The sequence below is a fragment of the Euprymna scolopes genome, chromosome 12 (assembly GCF_053919585.1).
Source record: "Euprymna scolopes isolate OS-2025 chromosome 12, ASM5391958v1, whole genome shotgun sequence".
Classification (NCBI taxonomy): Eukaryota; Metazoa; Mollusca; class Cephalopoda; order Sepiida; family Sepiolidae; genus Euprymna; species Euprymna scolopes.
Window position 1 is genome coordinate 127,701,151 of NC_136493.1, and position 22,372 is coordinate 127,723,522.

At 33.4% G+C, this 22,372-nt stretch overlaps 1 protein-coding gene across 1 annotated transcript in view; it reads right to left on the minus strand.

The window, feature by feature from the left end:
* Window positions 1-22,372, minus strand: part of LOC145291477 (parathyroid hormone/parathyroid hormone-related peptide receptor-like) — a 1,157,133-nt gene that overhangs the window by 93,859 nt on the left and 1,040,902 nt on the right. Inside the window, exon 12 of the mRNA XM_080137359.1 lies at window positions 1,011-1,080. Within this exon, the coding sequence (XP_079993485.1) occupies window positions 1,011-1,080 (70 nt within the window). The remainder of the gene's footprint in view (window positions 1-1,010; window positions 1,081-22,372) is intronic.

The window sequence follows — 22,372 nt, forward strand, 5'->3', positions numbered from 1 at the left end:
TCCAGATGTGGCAACAATAATGTTGGACCGAATCTGACTTATACAGGTGGCATTGGAAGTCAGGTAGTTTCTGGATCAATACAGGGTGTCTCAATAAAATGTATACACTCTTTAAATGACCATAAAACCAACATTTATAATAAGAAATAAAAGTTTCATACATAAAAATAACGTGAACAAATATAGAAACCAGATAATTATCGAAAGTGTTAAAATTATTGGCCATTGTTATCCATGAACAGTTGACAATCAAAAACATTCCTAATCAGTTCAATTGGTATGTTGACACATCTTCTTTCAATGATTACTTTCAACTCATTCATTGTAGCTCGTTTTATGGTGTGAACCCTGTGTTTTACATGCTCCCCATCCTCTGTCTCCCAAAAGGGAAAAATCCATGGGAAGGGGGTCAAATCCGTTAGCGTGGACAGTACTCGATACTTCCTGTTCGTCCTAACTATCTATTTAGCAGGTGACTATCAAGATATGCTCTTACGTCATGATGATAGTGGGGAAGTGTTGCATCCTGCTGAAAGTGCCATTCTTTATTTCTAAACATCTCTTGGGAACGTGGCATAGCATATTCATGTAGCAAGTTGAGATACTTTAAAGAGTGTATACATTTTATTGGGACACCCTGTAGAATAATCCAAAGATGTTTCCAACTACTTTAGTAACGTATATGATGTAAATCTCCGATCTTTGATCTTGCGTGAAAGTTGTCCATACGAGCTTCTCAAAGTCAGGTGCTTTCTCAATGAGAACGCCATTCATTTCGACGATCAAAACGAGTATTTTTGTTTTGATATCCCCAAAAGGTTACTGATATATAATTTCTTAGAAAATGATATCAGCTTATTTACACTTAGGTGACAACCTATATTTACTAGTTCTTCAAGTTAAGCAGTGGTTTATCACCAATGTCTCCGTTCAAGAGTCTGGGAAATTTCAAGCCAACAAAATTAGATACACACTCTCTTATATAATCAAAAGTAAAACTTGATACTTACCACTGTAGACGCTAAAATCGGGCCTCGCATGATCCAAAAATATCCAGGAGTTGTATTTGTATTCCAGCATCTAGTAAAAGAAAGTAAAAAGTAAAATATGTTTTTATTATTATTATTTTTTTTTACTAGGGAGTCACCATTTATCAAGGCCCAATGTTCACTTGAGGATAAAGACTTACGAGTATCGGGTAGACTGTAAAACAACACCTGATGATTTGTAATGGTGGAAATGGGGTAGTATTTGATTATTTAAGAGGAACAACTTATTTACATTAGATTTGAAAACGATCATGTTATAGTCATCTATGAAGTATACCCGTGATATTGTATTTCACAGACGGACAGTTTCAGAAAAAATGCCATTCATTTTGTTTTGGGCACTGATATAGAGTAAGATAATTGTAGACAATTGTTGAAGCTAGACGAGTATTTATTGCGATTGTTTTGCATGGAAGGGGGGTATTGAAACTCTGCCATGGAAGGGGGGTATTGAAACTCTGCCATGGAAGGGGGGTATTGAAACTCTGCCATGGAAGGAGGGTATTGAAACTCTGGCATGGAAGGGGGTATTGAAACTCTGGCATGGAAGGGGGTATTGAAACTCTGGCATGGAAGGGGGTATTGAAACTCTGCCATGGAAGGAGGGTATTGAAACTCTGGCATGGAAGGGGGTATTGAAACTCTGGCATGGAAGGGGGGTATTGAAACTTTGGCATGGAAGCGGGGGTATTGAAACTCTGCCATGGAAGGGGGGGTATTGAAACTCTGCCATGAAGGGGGGGTATTGAAACTCTGCCATGAAGGGGGGTATTGAAACTCTGCCATGGAAAGGGGGATATTTAAACTCTGCCATGGAAGGGTGGTATTGAAACTCTGCCATGGAAAGGGGGTATTGAATCTCTGCCATGGAAGGGCGTATTGAAACTCTGCCATGAAAGGGGGGTATTAAAACTCTGCTATGGAAGGGGGTATTGAAACTCTGCCTTGGAAGGGGGTATTGAATCTCTGCCATGAAGGGAGGTATTGAAACTCTGCCTTGGAAGGGGGTATTGAAACTCTGCCATGAAGGGGGGTATTGAAACTCTGCCATGGAAAGGGGGTATTGAATCTCTGCCATGGAAGGGCGTATTGAAACTCTGCCATGAAAGGGGGGTATTAAAACTCTGCTATGGAAGGGGGTATTGAAACTCTGCCTTGGAAGGGGGTATTGAAAGTCTACCATGGAAAGGGTGTATTGAAACTCTGCCTTGGAAGGGGGGGGGGTATTGAAACTCTGCCATGGAAGGGCGTATTGAAACTCTGCCATGGAAGGGGTGGATTAAAACTCTGCCATGGAAAGGGGGTATCGAAACTCTGCCCTGGAAAGGGAGTATTAAAACTCTGTCATGGAAAGGGGTATTGAAACTCTGGCATGGAAGGGAGGGGTTGAAACTCAGTCAAGACCTGCCATGGAAATTTAAATATAAGTTTACATCTAAAATAAACCGGAAGTCCCTCCATAATCAAATAAACAGTAAGCGATATAATTCCACCTTTGATTTTCTTCTTTTTTTCACAGTCTTAATTTTTCACATTCAAAATTGTATATAAAATATGTCAAATAAAAAAAACTAAACTTTACAAATATACACTACCTTCGATGCTACCTTTCTTTTTTAGTGTTAGTAAAATAGAATATCTTTATAGTAGTTTGAAAAAAAAATCAAATTACTAATGAGTGTAATTCATTTAGAAATAAGAAGTCATGTATAATTGTTCTTTTTTTGAAAACTAGTTACTGAATATAAAACCAATGTAATTATTTTATAACAATTTAAACTAAAAACAATTAGTTTTAGTTGTATACAAATACAATCAATGACATGTAAATGAATTAATAAGCGTATAAGAATATAAGAATTTAAGCATATAAGAATATAAGAATATAAGCATATAAAAATATAAGCATATAAGAATATAAGCATATAAGAATATAAGAATATAAGAATATAAGCATATAAGAATATAAGCATATAAGAATATAAGAATATATATATATGTATATATATATGTATATATATATATATATATATATATATATAGTTTCAACATATATTATTAAAGAAACAAAAGTGTGATAACGAATAGAAACTAAAATACACTTGAAAAATATCTTTTCTCCTCAACTCTAATTCAATGTTAAAAAAAACACACACAAATGAAACAAAAGGGGAGTAGAGAAAATAACCAAATCTACTAAGACGTCTTTCGAGCGACATTTTTCAAAATAAATGTTTGCCATATTTCTTTTAAGATAAAGCTAAATATGTTTCTGAATTTTTCTTAGAGGTACCGTGGAGTAATGGATAAAGTTCTTAGTAAAATTCCGTTGTAATTACACTCTTTCGGAGGTTTAAGCTTCCATCTTAAGTGCGTATATCATTCAAAATAATCACTTAATTGCCAATTACTTAGGACTGCCATCCAGCCGGGACAAGAACATGTCGATTAAACAAATGAGTCCGTTCGAAATTCAGCACAGATACCCGAGTTCAACAAAAAAGATTCCCGAGTTCGACAAAAAAATTCTCGAGTTCGACAAGATAGTCCTGAAGAAGGTTGGGGGTTACATCGACCGAAACGTTGTGAAAATAACATTTAATATGAGAAAAGTAGTCCAAAGGAATCCAAATATCTATATGTGAAGCATTTTAAGAAAATTTGCACATATAAAAAATATGAAAAAAATCGATGATCCTTCTCAAATCACAAATTGCCTTTATGTAAGCGAAATGTTAATCTTATCTCATTTGCATATAATGCTGCAAAATCACTTAGACATTAAGATAATCCCCACTACCAGCGGCATGACACCTGCTCATATCTGAGGGATACCGATATCAGAATCCCAAAACACAAACATAAAACCGATAGAAAACGCTCCTTATTTCGCCATGAAAAACCAATCCGCAGATGGAAATCAGGATGAAGTTTTCTGACTGTTATGATCCCGTAAACATCAGGAAGAAAGGCACAACTGTGTAATTAGTATAAACTAAGGTTTCCCCAACCTCTTCTGGAAAACGTCCTCCTAGAACACCCAGATACCCATGACCACTCCTCCCTCCATGCATCCTTACATAATAATGTTAGTGGTGGTAGTAGTACATAATTACATTGAAAATAAATAATTGAATATTCATAAAGTTTATTCAATAAAATTTTACTCTGTCGATTGAATGCGAACAGTAATAACTATAAAGCAAGTGGGTAAATTAATATATATATCATTGCTAATACAATAATCAATAAAATAAAAATCAGAATAATAATCACATGAATCAATGATCAATCTGCAGATAGTTGTTGATGATCAGCAACAAATTTTGAAATATTTGATTCCATATTTGATAATAAAAAAAAGTCTTAGATAACCACGTTTAACTACATTTGGTTTTTTTTAATATTTTTAATGTTTTAAAAAGCATTATCAACATTACAGGGTATGATTCTTGAATTAATTTTTTTCAATTAAAAATAAGTGTGATGCAAGCAATTTCCACATAAATTGTGAATCCTAAAGAAAATTTGTTGAGAAATACTTAGTAATATTACTAGAAGCTCTCAGTCTTTCACTGTTCCCTAAAGAATGTCAGGGACCCCTATATGATAAGTTTGTCCATCGCCAACCTGAAGTCTTATAACGCCCCCCCCATCATGGGTGGGCAGTATAAATCCCATAAGGAAACCCTGATCTAGACAGTCTCCATTCATGGAGGCTTATCTGCAGATAACCCTAAACATTGTTTTTCTCACAAAAGCTGATCTCAACATGACTTTCTCATTCAATGAGGCACTTGGTTTTTCAAGCAAAGAAAATGTCTCCTAGGTGATCAGACTCCAATCATAAAAACTTTCAGTTCTTTCGTCTTTTGGCCAAGTATCGTTCACCTGCGAAGTCTACCATTCATATGAACTCTAATCTATGGTCTCCTCTGGCCTGACTTTATCAACATTACAGGGTATGATTCTTGAATTAATTTTTCTAATTTAGAATAAGTGTGATGCAATCAATTTCCACATGTGAATCCCAAGGTAAATGGGTTGAGAAACACCAAGTAATGTTACTAGAAGCTCTCAGTCTTTTACCCTCCCTCTAAAGAATCTCAAGGACACTCTATACGATAAATTTAGTCATCGCCAACCTGAAGCCTCGTAACATCACCCCCTATATCCTTGGTGGGTGGTACGGACCCCGTTGGGAAACTCTGGTATAAACAAAATATTTTTAACAGGGTAGTAAATGCAACAAATACAGATTGTAGCTATACGTCAGTCCAACTATCACAAGTGCAAGATTCGTGCATCACTGTGTGCTAACGCCGAAGGACATATTCTACTGCTCTTTATAGCCAGTGGAAGAGTTCATTATTATCCGTAAGGCGAACACGCCGAAACAGTGAACCCCCAAAAAACAAAACAAAAAAACCTTGACACTGCACGAACATAGAATTACCCCATCGATACGAATTCGAAAAGGTTAAGAAGAAATGCATGAACATAACTTATGTATAATCTACAAAAAAGAGTCATATGACGTGGATATTATTATTGTATTGTCAATATCAAAGCAGCAATAGAAAGCGTCAATCAGAAAATTTTCTTTATTTCGGAATCTTAATGCTCTTGAGTAAACACAATTTTAATTATATTTTATGGTTACAATTATTGTGCATAATTATAATGTTCACGTTTTTTGCCACATTGAATTTTGATTAACTCAGAAAGATTTTAACGATAATTTAATTTACATAGATCTACTTATTCCGCCATTTTGAATTTGAAATTCCCTTGAAATATGTGTAAATTCATATCTTTTGAACATTTCTTACTCTGAAATTCAATGGAAAAATTATAATAGATTTTCATATATATATATATATATATATATATATATATATATATATATATATATATATATATGTATATGTATATGAAAATCTATGTCCAAACTCGCATTTAGGTAAAAATGCGCTTCCATATAGATAATTGAATTCATTCAATAAGTATCGCTAACAAAAACAAACAAACACCCTCTCTCTCTCTCTCTCTCTCTCTCTCTCTCTCTCTCTCTCACTATATATATATATATATATATATATATATATATATATATATAGAGAGAGAGAGAGAGAGAGAGAGATTATTAAATTTGGTCGAAATTTCGAACGGATCCCTTTATTTACTTAACGTGGGGTAACATGTTCTCGTACCATCAGCCATGACTGGATAGAGATCGTAAGTAATTCACAGTTGTACTTTTCGCTCGCTTCAGAATTGAACCTTCAACCTTCAGGAGAATATAACTTTTGCAATTGATTTTTTCAAGTACTCTAATCATTGCACCAAGGGTCCTTGCGGACACTAAAGATGAGAACAATAGTCCGAAGAATCCAAATAATACAAATGACCAATCTTCATCTCAAAAATTCAGAAACGTAATATGGATATGTATCTTTCACTTTTTTGTTTCATTTTACTTCGGTCGAAGTTCTTAGAAATCACCTTCTTCTTGGGATAACACTTGATCACTATATGAAATACATAAATATGTTCTATTAAAGTTCTTCGCATCTCAAACGCTGAGTTAGTAAAAAAGTTGAAAACAATTTTCGTCTCCTTAATTGACTATTCTAATATGTTATATTTTTCTATTGTTTCTTGGTCTTGCTGGATTTCAGGACATGAATTCATCTGGTCTGGTGGAGTGTCCAGCTAAGTGCTGTTACTTGCAGTAAAATCACTTGAGCAGGTGCGCCATTCCTCACGAGTTAGCTATACCGGGGAGATCTTATTAGGGTCACGAATGCCATGTGATTTTAAATATTTAGCCAGAGAAAAATATGCTCATACAAAGTTGTCCTGACAAAACCCTGAACAGAGAGCCCTTAGACACTCGAGGATAGTGTCTAGTGAGTATTCAAGTTCTCTTCTTTGTATAAATTTGTATATATGTGAGTACAATATGAAACATACGAGGATGAAGAATAAGAAATTATATATAAATGTTGTATTTTCTTTTCAACGCCGGTCAGATCGGCTTTCGAAATCGGCATTCTTCCGATTTTTCCTAATCTCGGTTACAAATCAACCAAGATCAGCATATTATTTTTTTTTTAAATAGAATTCATTGCAGGCAAGGCATTAAGTCACTTGATGCAATGAGCTAAAAATAAAAAAAATACTGCTTCAAAAAAAAAAAAAAATACTACTTCAAAACAAAAAAAAAAACAACCACAAAAAAACAACAAAAAACAAAACAAAAAAAAAACAAAAAAAACAAAAAAAAAACAAAACAAAAACAAAAACAAAAACTAAATAACGATGATTGTTATACAGATAGATTCTGACGCAGAAAACAACAATTCTTACCCCTTTGCCAGAAACATTGCTTATAGAATGCAAAATGAGTTATGAGGCTATCTAAGGTAAACACAAATTTCATTTTCAATTCTCCAAAATAATAATACAAAGTTATATCCGTTTATTGTTTTTCTGATGCCGACTTATAGGGATTATTTCACTTTCCCGCGCAGTAAATTAGTATGCTACAGACGGACTCGATATTTATGCAGTATTTTTCTTTAACGTCTGCCAAAAACGTATTTGTTATTGTCTTAATTATTAGATCCCCCCCCCCCAAAAAAAAAACAGTATGAACGCTTTAGCGAGTTTTATTTTTAATCGGGCATCCCAAAAACAACTGACATTAACCAATGATCTTGTCATCCTCCATTAACAACATAGGTGGCGAGTTTTGAGACAGAGCCAATAGAATCGAATGCCAAAGTTATATATATATATATATATATATATATATATATATATATATATATATAGAGAGAGAGAGAGAGAGAGAGAGACAGAGAGACAGAGAGACAGAGACAGATAGACAGACAGACAAAGACAGAGATAGAGACAGAGAGAAAGGTAGAGATGGATAGATAGATAGATAAAGAGATAGGGAGGAAGAGATAGTGAGAGGAGAGATTAGAGGTTGGCAGCAAATTCATATTAAAATAAATGTTGTTGAAAGAAACAGACAGCTGATAACGATTTATACTTTACGAAAAATCTGTGTATTTTACTGAAATCTAGAGATAAAGAGTGAGGAAAACAACAAATATAATTGTGTTGATGTATTCATGTTCGAGCTTTCGACTTGTAGAAGTCATCATTTGAATATAGAGCATATCGCGAAGGCAGATCTGTACAGGAACTGTCTTAATGCTCATCTTGGTCAAATAGTCTTAGTTGCTCATATAAAAGCTCAGTCTGTAGGCATTGCGGACTAAGCTTTTATATAATCAACATCGCCTGAAGAGGTCTCTAGTTACTAGCAACTGACGGAAACATGCACATGAATGTGTAGCGACATATTAATGCTTACGTAAAACAAGTAATATATATATATATATATATATATATATATATATATAGTCACCCACATACAGTACCGTTTCGTTGTATAACAAATCAACAGTGCTGGTAGACTAGCACCTTTCCCTAGCCGGGGATTAAACTTACAACTACAGCGTTGATAGTTGGCAGTTCTAACCAGCGGGTCATGGGGTCGGTGCTCGCAAATGACCCCAACAAATGTTCCTTTAAATAAACACTCGCCCACCGCTTTTATATTGCTCGAGCTGCTTGTTCATTTACAAGTAGCAAGCATATATATATATATATATATATATATATATATATATATATATATATATATATATGCTTATATGTAAATGATATATATACCAAGTTTAAGGTATTCAAGAGGGAAGACATATGAATTAAAACGAGGTTATTAAGAGTGCTCGATAAAAAGAGCAAAATATATATTTATATAGACAAATATAACATAGTTGCTACATTGAAAATGTTAATGTTACGGACAATTGGTTGGAAAAACCAAAACTCCTCGTTAGGCGACATAATATAGTTTATGTGCCACTGAAGGCGACTGGTTCTCAAATAGAAGGACAGAAATCTATCTATCTATCTATCTATCTATCTATCTATCTATCTATCTATCTATAAAAGTGAACGTGTCTGTGTATCTGTCTGTCTGTGTATCTGTGTGTATGTGTGTGTCTGTGTGTAATTCCCTAGGCAATAACTCTGTCAATTTTTAGTCTACAGACTCGAAATTTGATATATAGGATACTGAGATTTGGGAAAATCAATGTGATCGGTTTTCGGCCAGAAATTGGCGATAAAGGGGTCCAAGTTCAACGATTTGACCTTTGAGAACTCTACCAAACTCCTCCGACAATTTTGGTTCTAAACACTTGAAATTTTAGATATAGGTTCCTTGGACATGGATCTAACTTAATAACACGATTTGAACCCAAAACAATAAATGACCCATCAGACGACACATACCGACAAATTGGCTAAAAACATTAATATCTTCACCCTCAACTGGTCACTTTTCTACCAATATTTTCATCCCCTCTATTCGATTGTCTAGACTTAATTTAAATCCCCGTCGGTGGTCGTAACAGCAAAGACGTTAGGTTTTTCCCGTTCTTTTCCTCCTTCACGGTACGGGTTCGAGCCTGCCTTCTTACTATCACTTTTTTTTTTTTTGCTCAACACACACCTCCAAACACTAGGGAAACGCCGGGCATCCATGCTAGTATATATATATATATATATATATATATATATATATATATATATATATATATATATATAAGTGAAAATGTGTGCGTGTGTGTGTGTGTGTGTGTGTGATGTGTGTGTGTGTTAGTGTACATCTCTCTACCAAATAACTCAATTTTCGATCTCGAGATTTTACATAAGGCGTATTGAGATTCGGGAAAATCTTCTCTATCGGTTTTCAGACAGAAATTTTGCTGTCAAAGGGTCAAATTTCAACGATTTGACCATTGAAACCTCTACCAAATTCCTCCGCCAATGTTTGGTCTAAACACTTGAAATTTTAGATGTAGGTTCCTTGGACATGAATCAAACATTTTAATTTGATTTGAGCCCCAAAAATAAATGTTAAGGGGTAAAAATTGGGGTCAAAGTTTAAAAAATTTGACCTCTGTGGTCTCTACTAAATTACTTAGCTAATTTCTGGTCTAAACATTTGAAATTTTATATAAAAGGATATTCGGAGATAGGGCAAGCTTTTTAGTCGGTTAAAAAAAGCAGAAAATAGATGTGATCGGGCTATAAAACCTGTGTTGTGGAAGCTGACTTGATTGGTGGATATCGAAAAAAACAAAAAAACAAAAAACAAAACAAAAAAACAAGCAAACAAAAAAACTTTAATTTTTTTGCATTTTATTTTTGAAATTTCTGATCGTTTTTCTTATCGTGCATCGCTTTCGTTTGTTTTAAACAAGAAAAATCGGAAATGTTTTTGTATTTTTTCCATTTCTTTTGTTTTTGTTTTTTAGTTCTTCACTTTCGTCTCTTTTGTGTTTTTTTGCACATTAGAATTTGGATTCTTTTGCTGTTTCTTTTTATTTTTGTATTTTTTAGTTGCAGTAACTAATAATGAGGAGAGGGGGTGGGGACGGCCGGTTTTGCTCGGGTGTAAAATACGCTTAAATATCATATTTTAATTTATCCAGATTTCGTATATATTATTATTGGGTCGTGATTTAAAAATTTAAAAATGAAACAAGTCAAGCATACATGGTTCCCCCTTAGTGTACAGTGAACGAGGCTTAAAAAATTACTAAGTTCAGTATCCCTTCCCCCATTTATCCCCAAAAGTCCCCATGGGACGTTAAATCCTGTTGAAAATGAAGAAACGGTGCAGTTTTAGGCATTAACTTATGTAAATTTGAGTTCTGCAAAAATAGAAATGACCAAGTCCATCATTTAACCCCAAAATTCCAAAGCCTTAGCATATTTAAATTTGCGTTCAGCACCATAAAAAACTGCTAAATAGACAGGTACAGAAATTTTTGGACAAATATGGTAAAATAGTCCGAAAATAGAGTGTTTTTATTAGCCCTAAGAGATCTCATGGGACACACCTAAGAGTTTTGGTGAAGTACAGACAAACAAAATTATATAGAAATCAATTAGTTACAACTTTTTAGAAAGTTTTATAAAAATCCAAGGCATCAATTTTTTTAAATAAGCACAAAAGTGTCAATTTTAGCCATTTTCACACAAAAGCAAACTCTAGGGGGGGGGGGCAACCGGAGTTTTACCGGAAAATCCGTTCTGTTATTTTTACTCATATCATGTTTAATGTTTGTGCAAAATTTCCAAAACTTCGAAGGCATAGTTATTGAGAAAAGTGCGGGCAGACGAATGGACAAACGGACGAACGGACAAACGTACCAACGGACAAACAGAAAAGGGTGAATTTACAGGTCGGGCCTCCTTTTGTCGGAGACCAAAAATTAAAAATTCTTGAAGCGTCATATATTAGAACTCATCGCCCTACTATAAACAATATTGCATTCGAGAAAAGCAGCAATGTGTTTAAATGTCTTGCGTAGTGCGTAAAGGATGGTTTTTGCCAACAATGCCCACGAACTTGCTGATTTTAATACTCGAATTTTTAATTGACCTTTATTTTTAATCGACTTTTCATCGACTTTATATGTTTTAACTTACCATCACCTAACGCGGTTTAATGTATATTTTAATTTTCACTTTTTAATTTAAATTTTTGCTCGTTCGCACTTTTACTTCCTCAACATTTGAAGATGATTCGTGGACGAATCGAAAGCGCTCGTGATAGTAACAACTATTGAACCTTTATTAATATTTCCGAGTGTGATATAGAAAGATTATACGGAAAATCGAAAAATTAAAGTGTCTCCGTTCCATTTAATAATGTTTGCTTGAATGAAAAAATGATGCCTAAATATACCAATATAACTATATATTAGCCAAATTAATCAAGAGAAGGAAACTCGATTTAATATCTGTAACGTTTTTTTGTTCTTGTGATTAAGGGAAGTGGTGTTTGATTATGCATTGATTGCAGGCGATTAAGTGACTTACTGACTCAGTTGTTTTCTAACGAATGATGAGAAATATAAAAATTAAATAAAGTTTTTTTATATAGTTTTAAATTATATACATTAAATATGGGCAAAATGAATGGACGTTCCCCAGAATGTATAAATTTTTTTGCCCCTCCTTTCACTTAAAAATTCACCGGAAGTCTGGGAAATGACCAATCTTCATGAAATTTTTAGTATTTATTAATCAACAAGGACAGAATATAACGAATCTGGTATACTTTTTGAAATATTAATATAAATATATTATTTTATGTAAACAGAAGTTAGAGTTTCAAATAATAAAAAAAAAACGCATGCATTTTTCTTTTTGCTATTTTTATTAGAAAATAAACCATCATAGATGTTAATAAAGATTTTTTTCAAAAATAAAATTCCCGGAATATTACGACCCCCCTAAATCCGTGTTAATAAAGTCAATATAACTGGAAAAATATTCATCGAAGTAACGATATAATCATTGAAATAAGCATTGTTTATTCATTTTTGTCACCAGAAAAATAATCTAATTTCAGAAAATCATATGATTTTAATAATAACAGTTATTTCCCTTGTACACATAAACGTGTAAACAGCGTCTTAAAAAGCAAAAACAGATTGCAAAAAATTGAGATCCCGACTCACTAAAAAAACTAATTAAAAATAATGGTACAATTTCTACCAATGGTTGATTCGAAAAAATATGGATGGACAGAAGGGTGAAAAAATAAAAAGTAAGTTCAGATCAATCATTAGGAAATAATAATTTTTTTCAAATTTTAATTCTATTTAATCATTAATAAAGAATTGTTGCAGCTTACTTTTGATGTAATTGCAAATATTAACATTTTGAACAACATTTTACATACGTTTTATTTCAAAGTCTACGACAAACAAACGTCATCAATAACTTTAGAGTATTATTTAATGAAAAACTTATGAAACCTTATAGAGAAATATTAAAATTCATATATGCTTACATTAAAAATATTCTAATTATTATAATAAAAAAAGCAATTCCTGCTTTATTACAACAAAATTAAAGTAATTGAACGAAATTATTATGTACTTACCGTGATTCATAACTTTGTAAAAATTAGCGTGATTTATATTTACATTTGAGCGAGAGTTTCTTTATAACGTAAACGGCTTTTTTGTTTATTATGCAATTATTTTAAAAAAAATATTTACATTTTCTATGATTCGGTATCTAAACATTTTAATTTACTAATTGTCGTTAAAATCATTTAAAAAACTGATAATTATTTTCACAAAGATTTTTTACAGTTTCGGACTTGAAATTAAAAGACCATTTTGTGTCTATTTTTATCATTTTTCACTGTAATTCTTTTACCACGTTAATATACATTTTTCCCTTTTAGAGATTAACTTTGGTCTGTTATCTTTCAAACACTATCAAAACTCAGACCTAAATTAAAAACTAATTATGATAAGCTTCTTTTAAGAAGCATAGGGTCTTTTTTGACAATTTTTGCTCACACCTAACACACACACACACACATATATGAATAGGATATTATTATAATATATATATATATATATGTATATATATTGGGGCATAAGGGCTCTGAGGAGGGATAGTACCTTTGTTGTCCGGCAGGTTGCTCCCTACCCAGTGGGGTGGACGAACGTCACTGATCCCCACTCATCCCTAAATCTCTCACATGTTGACTCCAAGCGCCATGTCCCGGTAAACCGCTTTAGCTGACGGGCTAAACATGTGAGGGGGTGGTGTCTAACATATATGAATAGGATATTATTATTATTATTATTATTATTATTATTATTATTATTATTATTATTATTATTATATATAAATTGTCAAATATATATATATATATATATATATATATATATATATATATATATATTGGGGCATAGGGGCTCTGAGGAGGGATAGCACCTTTGTTGTCCGGCAGGTTGCTCCCTACCCAGTGGGGTGGACGAACGTCACTGATCCCCACTCATCCCTAAATCTCTCACATGTTGACTCCAAGCTGGCAGGCTAAACCATGTGAGGGGGTGGTGTCTAACATTGCACCACTAGGCGTACTAACTTCATCTGAGGTCACCGGCCAGAGGGAATGGGCTCCATGATGAGCTCATTGGCTAATATGTCCCCCGTGCCTCCGGGGAAGGTTTTTGAGCCAGAGGCAAGTCAAGAACAGTTTGACGTAAAACCTACGACCTATGGACCTCGCTGTGACCGTCCCAGCTTGCTGGATCATGAGGGATGAGCGACGGGTGTAAAGGGTGGGACCAGTACTGTGCACACTGCACTTCACCATAAAAATCCACTGCATAGGTCTGTTTATATTGATTCTTTGCTTTAAAAAACTGAAGTAATTACGTGTTTACTTTTTTAATATTCCATTTTGCTGTTTCGAATTATTTTACTAAAGTAAGTAAAGCTTCATTACTTTTCAAAACTGTTTTTGTTTCTTTGTTTTTCGATATTTCGTCGATATTATTTAGTAAGAGTGTTTAGCAGAAAAGCCAACAAACGACTACACGAAAAAATAAATATACAAGAAATAAATGTTACCATAGTCAATAAAAGTTCAGTTCATGTTTTTTTTTGTTTTGAAATAGTTTTTAATGCTCTTTACTTGAAATAATTTCAGCGAACCGAAAAAGCGAAAATATTTATATTATTATATATATAACATTTTCTCTTTGTAAGGAAACATCATTTTGTTGGTCATTCTTGGCTACGAATGGAAACAAAATTGATATAAAAAAATATATTTTCGCGAAAATTATCTTTACTTTCATCATATTTTGCTTATGGTAATTTTTTTTAGTTTCAAAACCTCTTTACAACCCCCTCCTTTTCATAACCTATCATACTTTCATCAATCACAGTCCATTTTCTGTAGGCTGTTTTTGAACCCAGTTAACGACCGGTACTTCTGCTAGTATATATATATATATATATATATATATATATATATATATATATCATCATTTCAACCATTCATAAACTACATTTAACATAATCCCAATGAACGGATTGATGATAATACTTACGGTCTTTAAAAGGTGGACGAATGAAAGATATATCTGCCTTACTTAAAAAATGCTAGCTTTATTTTTGGTGTCTTTAAACCCCTACCCACTCTTTTTGCTGATAAGGAGACTTTGTAAAATCAAATGATAAAATTATTGTCCAAGACGTATTGTCTGTCTTAATAAAAACATCGTTGGGAAACGATCGTGCAATTTATTGATTTTGTTTGCTTTTCCTTTTGAAACCGATTTTTAATTTTTAATTTTTATTATAAATTATCAATCATTTTACTCAATATTAAAATAGCTCTAGGATATCTATGCCTATTGAGCTTATTATATATCTATATTACAACGAACACCGTTTTTCTTTTAATTGTATTAATGCATTTACTAATACATTAAAATAAACTCTGCTCTTTAGACTGTTGTTCTAATCCCCTTCATATATATATATATATATATATATATATATATATATATATATATATATATATATATATATATATACAGAGAGAGAGAGAGAGAGAGAGAGAGAGAGAGAGAGAGAGAGAGAGAGAGAGAGAGAGAGAGAATAAAAAGGAACAAACCGTATTATGTGTTCATCAACGTTTCGTCTTTATTTTGAGACTTCCTCCGGATGAATGAGATTAAGAAACAAAAAATACCAGTATAAAATATTTGAAAACTTTTCACGTGCACAGTATGACGCAGTTGTATTTCAATAATCTGTAACTTACTAAACAAACTAAAAATTCCTATCGTACAAACCACATCACTAACTATAAGACATATATTAAAAACTACGAAACATCTTCATAACAAACCAGTTTCCAATGGAGGTATATACACTATTCCTTGTCATAATTGCCATCATAAATACGTTAGTGAAACTCAGCGTAAATTGGAAAAAAAGGCTCAATGAACATAAAAGAGATATAAAAAATAGCAATTCTCTAAGTGCATTATTCTCTCATTCATTGCAACATAATCACACCCTTGACTTTAAACAAGCAAAAGTAGTTAAATTTATTTCCAATAAACCGCGCCGGAGACTTCTTGAATCTGAGCTTATCACATTTTCAAGCACTATTAAACAACGTGGAGATTTCTATAACATAGCGCCGTTAATAAGTAAACTTTTATTAAAAGAACATTATTTAACTGTAGACACAGGTTAGCTTTCTCACACCATTCAAACACCCCCTGTAATAATTAACACATAATCTCAATCAATAAATTACATAAAAAACACTAATTTCATTTCTGTTACAAACCTATATTTGAATTTCAACAGATATATCTTTTTTTTCCAATAACAATATTAACTACGTTTCATAGTTTTAAAATTACATTAACGACTATATGACGTCACTAAAATTTCCTTCTCTTTAACAGCGCCAGCCCTCACCCCTCCTTTTTGAATTTCTAACGTCTTTTTCCGTTTCTCTGAAATAGAACTGCGTCACACTGTGCACGTGAAACATTTTCAAATATTTTGTACTGGTATTTTTTGTTTCTTAATCTCATTCATCCAGAGGAAGTCTCGAAATAAAGACGAAACGTTGATGAACACATAATACGGTTTGTTCATTTTTATTTTCTCTATTTTGTCGGAATACTATTTCCATTATTTTCATCATATATATATATATATATATATATATATATATATATATATATATATATATATATATATATATATATAGTCACCCACATACAGTACCGTTTCGTTGTATAACAAATCAACAGTGCCGGTAGACTAGCACCTTTCCCTAGCCTTAAACTTACAACTACAGCGTTGATAGTTGGCAGTTCAAACCAGCGGGTCATGGGGTCGGTGCTCGCAAATGACCCCAACAATGGTCCTTTAAATAAACACTCGCCCACCGCTTTTATATTGCTCGAGCTGCTTGTTCATTTACAAGCAGCAAGCATATATATATATATATATATATATATATATGTGTATATATATATATATATATCTCACTATATTCAGCTACTCTGATGAGTCGTAGACGACGAAACACGTGTCAGTGGATAATTACATTTTAAAACTAATATATATACCGATCCCCATGTGGGGGTACCAAATTGGTTAAAGGGAAAATTATTCTCAGCTCGCATTTAGGTAAAAATGCGCTTTCGTAAATAATTGAATTCATTCAAAACATATCGCTAAAACCAAAACAAACAACATATATATATATATATATATATATATATATATATATATATATATATATATATATATATATATATATATATATACCAACTTTAAGGTATTCAGGAGGGAACACTTATGAATTAAAACGAGATTATTAAGAGTGCTTAAATAATATTTAAGAGAAAGGGAATTCTGGAGGTATACTATAATAAAATCGAAGAGGGCAGGACACTTTCTTGTAACTAGCTAAGAGACTGGTCCTCCATGGAATTGTAATGTAATTCATTCAAGACCTAAAGAAACGTGTGTCATACCTAGGCAGGGCACACGTACTCAAGTTCATTCCGTGTATATCCATCTACGTCTAAATATTGGAAGAGGCAACCTCCTTCTATCACATCTGATTTTGATTTTAAGCTGATGTTTAAAAAACGAAATCAGATAGTAATAAGAACGCAGCATCTCCCCACTACTTATTTTTATGCGTGAAGTTGTACTGGACAGAAAAAAGTCTACTCTTAGCATTAACCCACCACGTTCTCCCGGTTATCGTCACCAGTAAGCCCTCCCGAATATTTTCAACTAGCTGTTCCCGGAAGTCAGCTATCTTTAGCAGGGAGGTATTAAACTTCCAGAACCCAGATATGGAAGGGTTACTATCTAAATCTAATCTCGCCACAACTAACTTGTGGCCAGAATGCCCTAACCAATAGAACGTTAGACAGTTTACGAAATCTACATAGCTTCTTCTAACAACCGATCCAAGTACGTACTTGAAACGAAGGGCGCACTAGAAGTCCACGTCACCATCGCACGATCCATCAGGTCGGACAGACTGCTTTCACACTCTAACATCCCTTTAGACGCTCTATTAATATAGGGATTAAGGATGACATTCCGGTCCTCTAGTAAATCAGATCGCTCCTATCTAAAGAGAAACACCTCCAACTGCCGAAAAAAGGAATCCCGCTCCCGATTCGGACGCTTAAGCTTCCGTAAATGTTACTCGCATCTCATCAAAACGCTCTGCTTAAGTTGAGCGAGAAACAAGACACCTGCAAGAAATCGAAATGTTTTCAGCTAATCTGCATGCCCAAACGAGGCGTATAAAAGAGCACCAAGAGAGAACGTGAAAACACGCCCAAAAGGAGGGGTGTAAGAAAAAATCCTAAGAAGAGGCACAACAAAAATCAAACAGGGCGAGAAAGCAAATAAATTACAACTGCAACTCCTGCAGGACAAAAAAATAAAGTATTGTTTACTTGCATTTATATGGATCGGATACTATTTATCACCCCTTCTTTGGTATTATCTCAATATATAATAAAATGACTGCAGAAATTCTTCACTGGACCAAAGTATCGTAAGTTTGCACAACAGATGCCACGATCAAATTCAATACATCTAGGCTGATAGCTACTATCTTATGCAGCTTTCGAACACCATTATAGACTCATTCAGTCGTGATATTAAAATACTACATTGTATCCCACGAGTAACATCATCACAATCGCAACATCTTTAGAGGAAGGAGTCCATATTTTCTCTCTAAATATTTAGTACTACGACTGCTCCCAGTTGTCACCGTGCATATTCTACACGTTCCGCAGATTCTGTGATTTCACCTATCATAACTGGTAACAACGTACATATACCTAACATAATCTTTCCAATTTTCGATTCATAAATAATAAAGACTCCCCCACCAACTTTTGTTAAACCAATTGCAAAAAAAAAAAAAAAAAAATCATAAATATAAATAAACATTACAGAATGCAACTTTACGCAATATATATATATATATATATATATATATATATATATATATATATATATATATATATATATAAAGCTGAATGCGTGTGTGTGTGTGTGTCTGGTCACGAATAGGCTCCTATAGGGTTGACTACTTTAAAAAACTGATTACATATAATGATAGAAGATGTATCAAGATACAGGAATGGTTATGTATTATCTAGCAGAACGGTGGATCATTAAAATTGTGCGGTCTGCGTTCGCGCTTGGTCCACAAAGTATGGAAATAAAAAGTTAAAAAATTAAAAAAAAAAACGTTTACAACTGTTTTTGATATAGATGTACATAAGAATACTTTGATAAGTATGTTTTAATTAAATAGGGCTGGTATAATAAAATTGTGGGGTCTGCATTCGCGCCTGGCCTCCATAGAATGGAAATAGGCACAAACTTTAATAAAGACTTTTCATATTTATCTGCGTAAGTATACTTTGATAATTATGTTTCAGTTTGAAGAAATATGGTATAATAAAATTATGGGGTGTTCGTTCGCACCTGACCTCCATAGAATGGAAATATGCCGCAAAGTTTAAGGTTTTTTAATATAGATCCACATAATATTGTGATAAGTGTTTCAGTGTGAACAGGTATGGTATAATAAATTATGGGGTTTATCTATGTTATTTTTACTTTCATCATATTTTGCTTTGGATTTGATACCCCTAAATTCGAAACTATATCTTTACAACCCTTCCTTTATATAACCTATCATACTTTCATAAATCAGAGTCCATTTTCTGTAGGCTGTTTTTGAACCCAGTCAACGACGAGCACTTTTGATAGTATATATATATATATATATATATATATATATATATATATATATATATATATATATATAACCATGACAACCGTGTTCACTCTGCTTCTATTTCTTTCTCCCCTACTGTTTTCACATACCCTCTATATTATATTACCCCTTCCTCCTTACTACTTCCCGTAAACTTAAACTACCCTTCTCAAATCTCCCCTTCTTAACCCCTCCCTCTGATTCCAACATAAACTAAATTCTCGGAATCATTTTAAACCCATAAGCACTTCAATCTTTGCCAATTGCCAGTCATGGCAATTTTTCTCTCCTCAACATTTGAAAAGGTCTGGAACCTTGTTAATTTTTGTACCTTAATTTTTCTTGCTTGATGATATCTAATATGATTGAAACAGTCTACACATCGTAGCAAGATATGACTGTATTTACATAAAAATATAATTTACTCTCTCATGATTGAGCACTATCAACGACCTTTGTTGAAATTCAATTATTTTAAATTTTTGGATATCTTCCTACCATATATATATATATATATATATATATATATATTTGTAGTCATCGACATAGGGTCCTGTTTTGTATCACAACTCATCAGTGCCGCTAGACTAGCACCTCTGACAAGCCAAGGATCGAACCTAGAACTGTCGTATTGACAGTCGGCAGCTCTACCTCACAAGGATTAGCAGATTAGAAGAGTCGAGAGTCGGCAGTCGAGCAGAGGAGGCAGAACAGTTGAGTCTTCTAGTCAGAGAGAGAGAGAGAGAGAGAGAGAGAGAGAGAGAGAGAGAGAGAGAGAGAGAGAGAGAGAGAGTTGGAGTCAAGGTCCTTTGGAAGCAAAGGAAAGAACATTAAACTATGTAGATCCCGAATTTGAATTCCTGACGTCATCATAATTTCGACCAGTCAAATGAAATAAAGAATCACCATCGATATTTGCAACTGTTTGTCTTCGTTTCGTCATTCAACAATTGAAGGTAATGCGTTAATCATCTTAATATGAACTTTGTATAACCCCTTCCAAGTAATGTTTCCTCCATCATAAGTAATGATCCTCCCTCTGTGTAAAAGAAGAGTAAAAAACATCCATTCAATAATGAATTCCCATCTCTCTCACTGTTATAAATGTCGTATCTCTCATCGTTAATATGAACTCAGCGTCACCTTTCAATATAAATGACGCCATTACAACATTATTATTTATGTTTTTCTACCCATTTATTATTTATAAAACGCTATACCTACATACAAAAATAGTCTAAATTCATACAGTTCGTAAAGGGGTTACTTTTCCCCTTCCCGCTCTCTCTCTCTCTCTCTCTATCTCTCTCTCTCTCTATCTCTCTCTATCCCTCTCATACTAATCGTCGCTAATGGTTCTTATTATAGTCCGTCCATGCGTGTGTTTGTGTGGGTCTGTTCATTTGAAACTGGGTCTAAAAAACAAAACAACTTTTGTTGTTAAATCAATTGCATAAAAATTATACATGTAAATAATACAACTTTTCGTGAAAAATATATATATATTTATATATATTTATATTCAGTAATTTTACAGTCCATTTTTATTCTTTTTGTTTTTTTCCGTTTAAACAAACTGAACCACAGCAACGCGTGGCCGGGTACAGCTATATATATATATATATATATATATATATATATATATATATATATATATATATATATATATATATATATATATATATGCATATCACGTTGACAAGAGAGTTATTGTGGTTTTTAACTTTTAAATTCAAATGAACATATACCGGCTCGAAGGACATTTATTTGATTGAAACAAGCATCATCAGAATCAACACACTTTTGTCAACGCAAAATCTTGAGTTGTGGTGGCGACAAAGTCGCTTAAGGCGTTTTTGATATTGCTTAGGTTTTGCAGAATTTCTCACGCAGAAAGTTGCCAAAGTCCTTGAAACATTGGTAGTCGGCACGTTAAAGGTCTGGACAGTATATCGGAGGAGGTAGAGTTTCATAGCCCAATTCGTTCAACTTCTACAGGGTCGGTTTAGCAACGTGCCGTCGGGCATGTTCGTTGAGGAGAATTTGACCTTTTCTGTTGACTAATGCTGGGTGTTGTTTTCAAAGTTTTTGATGAAGTACATCCATTTGTTGACAGTAATTCTCCGCCATAATGGTTTCGCTTGAATTTAAAAAAATGGATGAGACCGGTCGCAGACCACTAAATAGGTAATATGACATTCTTCTGTGTGAACTCTGGCTTCAGGAAGTGTCATTAAGCTTCGTCGGCGTCTAACCACTGAGTTAAGCGTCACCGGTTATCGTAAAGAACCTACTTTTCCTCACAAGTCACAATCCTGTCGAGAAACGGGCCATTTTTATTTGCGTAAAGAATGGAATATGACATTTCATAATATAATTTCTTTTGTTTGTTGTTCAATTCGTGACGCACCCATTTATGAAGTTGTTTTTTTTCCATTCTTTCTCAAGTGGTTGGAAACCATCGTATACGTCACGACTAATTCAGAACCAAGTTCTCGAACAGTTGAGCGTGGATTGGCTTCGACTAAAACTTAATTGA